We start from the raw sequence: 9,118 nt of genomic DNA, 5'->3' as shown, positions 1-9,118 counted from the left end.
CCATGCTTCAAGTATAAATGACTACTCATTTCTTTGCATCTATGACCAATATGAGTTTTAAACAATGCAAACAGTAACACTTTATTGCACTAAAATACTATGTTAATATCTATAGATCCTATGTATGTGTCTATAAGATGTGGTGACAGATTTTTCTCTGCAGCGTTGCTCATACCACAGTGCTGGGCACCTATTGAATCCTTAATAAAAAGCATTTCATAAATAAATTATTTTAGACTTTTTGAAAGTCATAAAGATTATTTTACCCACTTATAAATATATACACTAAGTCTGAAAGCTATATAGGAGTGAAATATAGGTACTTCTTGTGCTAATCTTACACTTTTATTAGACAACTTTTTACTGATCATTCAGGATGAACGGGTATACAAGAGTGAACAAAACAAAGCTCTTGTCTACATGAAGGCTCCATTCTTGCGGTGAGCCAGATAATAAATAAATATAAAAAAAATTAATTTTTGTATGACTCAATGATTTTCCTACTTCTATTTGTCTATTCTCAGTTCTCCTTCCACCAGTTTTTTTTTCAATTACTTCTGTTATCCTTTCATTACATACTTATGAAAATATGGAAAGTCCTGTATAATTACAAGACAGACACCTACATCCCATGGATGCTTTGTATATATTTGTCTTTTGCTTTTAAGCACCTTGGATTTTTTTAAATGTTTTTATTTATTTTTGAGGGAAAGAAAGAGAGAGAGAGAGGCAGGGGAATGCAGAGGATTTGAAGCAGGCTCTGTGCTGAGAGCAGAGAGCCTGATATGGGGCTCGAACTCATGAACCACGACATCATGACCTGAGCCAAAGTCAGATGCTTGACCGACTGTGCCACCCAGGTGCCCCTCACCTTGGGTTTTTAAACTGTCTCATGGAGAAGCTAGGAAAAGAAATTTTGCTAATACTTGGTTCAGAGGCATAGAAGTGGAAGAATATACACACAGAATTGTTGTAGGGCTTCAGGATGCTCAAAGATCCCATAATGAGAAGGCATGTTTTAGGAGACCTATTTAAACCTTGTAGTCCAAATTACCCACTGTACTCAGGACAGTATTGGGCTTTGCTGTTATTAAAGCAGTTTGTCTTCACAAAAGAGTTGTATGTTACTTGATTTCTCAGGTGTATTTGATGTTGGGAGTAGATCATTTGTGAGTAGCTAGGCTGTCAAGTGGCCTGGATCTGAGAGCACTGATGGTCCAAAATAGGCAGATTTTCCAGAGAAAAATAAGCCCATTTCATCTGCCATTACTGGCCCCTTGAGAATCACTATATACTTATAGTCACACTTTTCTCTACCAGTTAAAAAATGTTACAAGGAATCATACTGGTGCTAATGTACAACTTGACTACTTTCCATTTATAATGATATAATTTTTGTTTGTTTTTTTTGAGTTCCCGTTACCTCTTTTTTTCATTTATGTATCACCTTTAGGCATAAACTGGGCCCCCTTTTACATAATGAATTTAGTGGGAGTTGATATTGAGCGGTGATGCTATTCATTGAGCTCCAATCAGTGAGAACAACTGGACCCTGTTAGTAGCCATTTATTGTGTAGAATGACCCAAAGCATGGTGGACTGAAGGTTAAATATGCCATAATCCTGAAAAAAAAAATGGTTAGTAAAAGAACTTAATCTCTCAGAAATTTATACATTTTAGTTAGAGGAGGAGAAAGTATGCTTTATTGAGGGTATAAATGTCATAGACTGAAACATGAACTCAATATCCCAAAGTCATTCATAGACAGTAGCTGTCATGTGGCAGAATTGGTGATAGGGGAACACCAAGGTTATATGCCTAGCTGGTCCCTCTAAAGTGATTCTAAACGCTACCAAAATGAGAAGTCTTATATGGACTATTAGTGCACAAGAAGGACCTGGAAGCCATGAAGTATGGTGGCATCCATTCTGTAGAAGCAGCTTTGTGGGTATATATGGGAATTACATATTAGGCACCATGAAAGAGCTGCTTGTCTTTGAAAAGGAAGATGTTCCTGGGGATAATAAATGATCCCTCATCCTTTCAGTTACCAGAAAATAAAACCCTGAAACCTCCCTCTTAAATTATTCCTTCACTATTTAAGGCAATTATAACCTTGGGAGTGTGTTTATGTCTTGATTGGGATTCATAAATTACCAAATTTGAGGAACATTGGCTAAGGGTACTTCAGGAGGAGTAAGGTATGGCCTTCATCATTCTCTTCTGCCCCCTTGTGGTATCATTCATGTTTTTTGTCACTCTGGACTCTTGCCCTAGGTGAAAGCAGTCTCTTCTAAACTAAACATCCTTACTATTTATCATTTTGTGTATTCCCATAAAACTATCCAACTAGAAGTGAGACTATCACTTCCTTTCAACATGAAGTAGTGTAGTGTTACCAAATAATTTTGAGGACTTCTACTTTATCTGTGTATATATCTGTCTAATTTTAAAGTGATTTTGCTCATGAGTAGATACCCCCAAAATTTCATATTTTATTCATCATCTGTTTTCCCTATATCTTAGTCTTAGATCTATTTATTCACTCATTTTGCTATTTTCTAGTGCATTTTTGGCCTTCATTTTTTTCAGTTTCTTTCCCGCTCTGTAACTGATGAACAGCACCAAGAAACCCACCTCATTCTCTTGTGCCAGCCATTCCACAGGAAATTTTCCTGGTACTGAAAATGTTATCTTCCACTGATGTCTCAAGCATCTGAATTTCCATAATTTCTTTCCTTCTTTCTGTAGTCTCTGCCATCACTTTTCTCTGTTGTGTCTAAAAATGCCTGTATTCTTCAAGACACATCTCAGGAATTTCATTCTAAATGATTTTCCTACAAACACATTCACTCCCACAGTTAAGGAGTACCTTAATGCCCAGTCCAGTTTTCTTTAGAATCCCAAGCCATCATACAATATTGTCTACAGAGCATCTCTCCTTGGCAGTCTCACAGCACTGCAAATGCCCATGTCCCAATCAATACTCATAAATCTCTCTTCCTATGTGCCTCCCACTGTGTCCCTAAGAGAATTAACTATACCAGCAATTTCTCTTTTTCCCAGGACAAACTTATATGCCTTCTATATCTCTTTTTAATAAATTATAGTAGCTGCCTACTATGACTCCTGAATCTCTCGTGTACATATATGCACTTTTTTTTTTTAATCCTCCGGCTCTGATTTTGCTGTATCTGAGCTCAGACCACACCATCTCCCCCCTCATGGATGCCTTCCATGTTACCAGTGGTCTCTTCCTACTCTATACTGCAGTACAGTGATTTCTAAAACATAGATCTGTTCCTGTCACTCCTCTGTGAAAACTCATCCATGGTAAGTCTGACCAGACTGCATTTGGGGACTGGACAGAGTGAGAAGGGATCTTGTGTCAGCCAGGATTTCTGGTAGACGCCCCTATGCACTATCCACTTGTGGTGGTCGGGGGCGGGGAAGGGGCGGGATTGAGCCCCCTTCCCCCCTCCTCCTTACTGCGGAAAGCTGCAGAGCTAAGGGCACTTACTTCCTATTCACCAGTCAGCAGGGAGGGATCCTCTGATCAGCCACGTAGGCATTCTCTTCTCTCTGGAGGAAAAGGCCCAGCAGCTGTCGGAGGAAAAGGCCCACCAGCTGTCAGAGCAAAGGGACATGTCGCAGCTAAGTAAGAATTTGGGTGATTCGAGTCCCCCGGCCGAGGCCCCCAAGCCTCCGGTCTATAGCCGCCCTACGGTTCTGATGCGGGCCCCGCCCGCCTCCTCTCGGGCTCCGCCAGTCCCTTGGGATCCACCTCCGATTGATTTGCAGGCTTCACTGGCCGCTTGGCAGGCACCTCAGCCTGCTTGGGAGGCCCCACAGGGCCAGCCGCCTACCCCAGTGGCTCCGATGGCCCAACCTCCGGCCCTGGGGGGCCCGATGGTCCAGGCTCCCCCTCTGGGAGGCCCGATGGGCAAGCCTCCGACTCCCGGAGTCCTGATGATCCATCCTCCCCCTCCGGGAACCCCGATGGCCCAGCCTCCGACTCCGGGAGTCCTGATGATGCATCCTTCAGCTCCCGGAGCCCCGATGGCCCATCCTCCCCCTCCGGGGACCCCAATGGCCCATCCTCCCCCTCCGGGAACCCCAATGGCCCATCCTCCCCCTCCGGGGACCCCAATGGCCCATCCTCCCCCTCCGGGGACCCCGATGGTTCATCCTCCCCCTCCGGGGACACCGATGGCGCATCCTCCCCCTCCGGGGACACCGATGGCTCACCCTCCCCCTCCGGGGACACCGATGGCCCATCCTCCCCCTCCGGGGACCCCGATGGCCCAGCCTCCGACTCCAGGAGTCCTGATGGCCCAGCCTCTGACTCCGGGAGTCCTGATGGTCCAGCCTCCTGCTCCGGGAGCCCCGATGGCTCAGCCTCCGCCCCCGGCAGCCTTGATTGCCCAGCCTCCGCCTCCAGGAGCCCCGATGGCCAAGCCTCCTGGTCCCGGAGTCCTGATGATTCATCCTCCAGGTTCGAGAGCTCCGATCACGCAGCCTGCAGCTTCAGGAACCCCGATGGCACAGCCGGCAGCCCCACCTGCACAGCAGCCTCTGGCGTCCTGGGCCCCACAGGCTCAGCCTCTGATTCTGCAAATCCAGTCTCAGGTTATAAGGGCTCCTCCGCAGGTTCCCCAGGGCCCACAGGCCCCGCCGGCGCAGCTGGCCACACCCCCGGGCTGGCAGGCCACCTCGCCGGGCTGGCAAGCCCCGCCACAAGGCTGGCAAGCCACACCTCTGGCTTGGCAGGCCACGCAGGTCACCTGGCAGGCTCCGACAATTACCTGGCAGGCACCACCTGTGCGCCAGGGCCCACCGCCCATCCGGCCGGGTCCACCGCCCATCCGGCCGGGTCCCCCGCCAGTGCGCCAGGCTCCACCCCAGATCCGCCAGGCACCACCGCTGATACGCCAGGCGCCACCGCCCATCCGGCCTGCCCCGCAGGTCCTGGCCAGCCCACCACCGCTCTGGCAGGCCCTGCCGCCCCCGCCGCCGCTGCGGCAGGCCCCGCAGGCTAGGCTGCCCTCCACGCAGGTGCGGGCGGCGCCACAGGTGCGGGCAGCGCCACAGGTGCCCACTGCCCCACCAGCAACGCAGGTGCCCACGGCGCCTCCCGCTGGCCCACAGGCGCCCCAGGCTGTGCTGTCGGCCGCTTTGTCGGCCCCACAGGCTACACACTGCCCGCCCATCATCTGGCAGGCCCCCAAAGGCCAAGCCCCAGTGCCACATGAGCTGCCAACGTCGATGGAGTTCCAGGAAGTGCAGCAAACCCAGGCTCTGGCCTGGCAGGCTCCTAAGGCTCCTGGGCAGTTCTGGCAGCCTGTGCCCACCCAGGAGGCCCAGAGGCAGGGCCCACCACTGGTTCAGATGGAGCAGCCCTTTCAGGGGGTCCCGGCCTCCCAAAAGGCCCTCCAAATCCAGCTACCCACCCAGCAGGCCCAGCCCTCGGGCCCGCAAGCAGAGCTGCCCACCTTGCAACTCCAGCCCTCCTGGCAAGGCCCCCCTACAGCCTTGCAGGGCCAGCCCGGAGCTCCCATAGCGGCAGCAAATTTTCCCATGGGCTCCGCTAAATCACTGATGACTCCATCGGGAGAATCCAGGGCCTCTTCAATAGAACGCAGGACCTCTTCGAAGGAACGTAGGACCTCTTCAAAGGAACGCAGGGCCCCTTCGAAGGATCGCATGATCTTCGCTGCCACTTTTTGTGCTCCAAAGGCAATGTCAGCTGCCCGAGCACACCTGCCGACTGCCTGGAAAAACTTGCCTGCCACATCGGAGAACTTCACTGCCACTTCAAGAGTCTTTCCAACTACCTCCCGGTTCCAGCCTGCCTCTTCTAATGCCTTTCAGGGCCCATCTGCCCCCTCAGAGACCCCGAAGTCACTGCCACTTGCTCTGCAGGATCCATTTGCCTGTGTGGAGGCCCTGCCTGCAGTTCCATGGGTTCCACAGCCCAATGTGAATGCTTCAAAAGCATCCCAGGCAGTGCCTACCATCCTGATGGCTACGGCAGCTGCCCCCAAGGCAATGGCCACCATTCAAGAGGCCTCGAAAACCTCTGCTGAGCCTCCACGTCGCTCTGGCAAAGCTACCCGGAAGAAGAAACATCTGAATACCGAAGAGGACAGCAGTGGCCAAATGCTGGCCCTGCGTGACTGGCAGGCACCGAGACCCTGGGAAAATCTGAACTTGAATGACTGGGAGATTGAAAACCATATCCAGGTCCTGGGTGACTGGGAGGGCCCAAGTACCTCCCGGGGCCTGAGTGGCTGGGAGGGCCCTAGTACCTCCAGGATCCTGAGTGGATGGGAAGGGCCCAGCACAACTTGGGCTCTGAGTGCCTGGGAGGGCCCAAGCACTTCGAGGGCCCTGGGTCTCTGGGAAAGCCCAGGTAGCCCTCAGCCCTTGATTATCTCTGAGTTCACCAGTCTCTCTCAGGGATTTGGTGCCACCCAGAATGACCCCAGGTTGGAGACTCAGCCATTGTCTCCCTTGGATGAGAGAGCAAATGCATTGGTGCAGTTCCTCTTGGTCAAGGACCAAGCCAAGGTGCCCATCAAGCGCTCAGAGATGGTGAAATTCATCATTCGTGAATATAAAGATGAGTGCTTGGATATCATTAACCGTGCCAACAATAAGCTAGAGTGTGTCTTTGGTTATCAATTGAAGGAAATTGATCCCGAAAACCACTCTTACATTATCATCAACAAGCTGGGGCACCATAAGGGTGAACCAGTGGCATCCTACTTAGACAGGCCCAAGTTAGGCCTTCTTATGGTGGTCCTGAGTCTCATCTTTATGAAAGGCAATTGTGTCAGGGAGAACATGATCTTTAATTTTCTGTACAGGTTAGGCTTGGATGTCCGAGAGACACATGCTCTCTTCGGAAATACAAAGAAGCTCATCACCGAAGTGTTTGTAAGGCAGAAGTACCTAGAGTACAGGCGAATACCCTATACAGAGCCAGCAGAATATGAGTTCCTCTGGGGCCCCCGAGCATTCCTAGAAACCAGCAAGATGCTTGTTTTGAGGTTTTTGGCCAAGCTCCATAAGAGAGATCCACGGTGCTGGCCTTTCCAGTACTTTGAAGCACTGGCAGAGTGTGAGTCTGAAGATTTGGATGAGGATGAGCCCGGATCTGGTGATAATGCTGGTGACCCCACCAGCAGTTCCCCTCCCCGCTAATGTGGTTCCATCCGCAGATATCTCATTCCTTTGGGTCCCTGGCCAGAGGCCGCTGACAGGGGGGCAGGGTGGGGTGGGGGGTGGGGGGGTGTTTTGTTTCTGGTGTTTATGTTCCAGTTCTATGTGTGTAAGTTTGGATTTCAATTTGGTTCAACTTGATATCTGCCAAAGCTTTGTACATTTTCATGTGGTGTTGATTTCAATTGGCTACTGTTCTATTTGGTATTTTGGCATCTGTATTTTTAAGTGAGATCTGTGATTCTCTGTTTTGTGTTATAATTGTTATGTTTTGGTATCAGAGTTGTGCTGGCTTGTGAAATGAATTGAGAAGCTATCCATCTCATTCTGGTACAGATTATGTAGTATTGAAATAGGCTGTTCTTTGAACATTAAAATGACTCATCAGTAAAAGCTGTCTGCAGAAAAATAAATATCTATATCTATATATATAAATATACTTTCAGCATAACATGCAAGTGTTTGTCTTTTTTCTAATTTCTACTCTAGATGGTGGGAGCCCCGTTTTACCATACTCTCTGAATAGACCTGAGCATCAAGAGCACTACCAGTGATAGTAGTAACCACAGTGATGAAACTTTCTCAAGGACACTGCTGCATTTATCACAATAATGCAGTGATTTATGTTGTGAGATGAAATGTAAGATTTCCTTAATTCAGGACTAAAACTTCACAAGTCAGTGAGGTTGAATCAGAAATAGGTTGTATACCTCATCTGATTTAATCCTTACAATAGTCTTTTAAAGTAGGCGTCATTCCCATTTTATAGGTAAGTATCTAAGACTCCATTAGATCAATTAAATGGCACATTTTAGTTAAATTGTAATTTAAATCAGACTTTTTTCCTTAAGGTTATGTGGAAAAAGAATATCATCTTCCTGCAGATTGCAGGTGGCAGTGGAGAGGGAAGGAGATATATAACTAGTGACATGGAGATCTAAGGGGAAGTTCCTGGTTGGGGTGGGGGCATAAATCCTAACATACAAGGGAAGTCAACTGATAATGTCTGAGATTTCTAAATCATTGTAGTTGATCCTTGGGTACAGAACCTGATGTGGGAGGGAAGGCAAGTGGGGAGTGAATCCACCCGAAAGGTGGAAAGGTTCACATGGACACACCAGAGTGGTATATGCAAAAGGAGTTTCCTGAAGTTACTACTCTTCATGTGGACCAGAATCATCTGCACTGCTGCTACATTTACTGTCCAAAAGGATCAAGAATTTTATCCTAAAGGCCCCTTCTCTGGGTAAAGATGAAGCTCCAGATGTAAGGTAAATGGTGATAGTGGAATTCTTCTGCCACCTAGTGGTGTGCCACTGGCTCTGTCCGTTGCTCCTGCAGCGGTACAGTGCAGCCCCTGCTACAGTACTTAACCTCATACGCTGAATACCTGGGTTTGGCTACTACTTGCTTCATAATCTTTGCCCATAATTTTACTGGTATATGTGCCCAAGCATGCTTTCTTTTCTCTTGTATCATAGGATAAGGTGAAATCTCTTCCTCAAGTGCAAGCCACTGGCACTTAGGAAGCTGAGCCTCTATAGTGTGAGATGAACTTATAAAATGGAGAGTCCTTTCCCAGCACACACAGAGTTGAGCTTCCTAGGGTGACTGACCCCATTACAGGACTTGCTTGGCTATAGGGTATCTTTGGCAAGTTGTCGAAGTGGCTAGATTTTCCAGAAATTCAGAGGAAGCTTCTTGTAAACTCCTTGGGTCAGTGGTACTGTGTTTCTGCCCCAAATCAATCTTTACTTATTTTGAGGACAGCAACTAATGCCCATTGAAGGCAACAGCACTGCCCCAGCTGAGAACTATGCCCAAAAGAAGATTTTATGATATAGTAAAGTGTCACATTGATTTAGTTATTTCTTGTTTGTTTTTAGTTCATGTA

At 48.3% G+C, this 9,118-nt stretch overlaps 1 protein-coding gene across 1 annotated transcript; it reads left to right on the top strand.

The window, feature by feature from the left end:
* The first annotated feature begins 3,494 nt into the window (after window positions 1-3,494).
* Window positions 3,495-7,675, top strand: MAGEL2 (MAGE family member L2). Its single transcript, XM_058736850.1, has one exon. The coding sequence runs from the start codon at window positions 3,646-3,648 to the stop codon at window positions 7,204-7,206; it is 3,561 nt and encodes a 1,186-aa protein (XP_058592833.1). The 5' UTR covers window positions 3,495-3,645; the 3' UTR covers window positions 7,207-7,675.
* The last annotated feature ends 1,443 nt before the right edge of the window (window positions 7,676-9,118 follow it).

The sequence above is a fragment of the Neofelis nebulosa genome, chromosome 7, assembly GCF_028018385.1.
Source record: "Neofelis nebulosa isolate mNeoNeb1 chromosome 7, mNeoNeb1.pri, whole genome shotgun sequence".
NCBI lineage: Eukaryota > Metazoa > Chordata > Mammalia > Carnivora > Felidae > Neofelis > Neofelis nebulosa.
The sequence above is the reverse complement of the archived record's forward strand: the minus strand, read 5'-3'. Positions and strand labels throughout refer to the sequence as shown.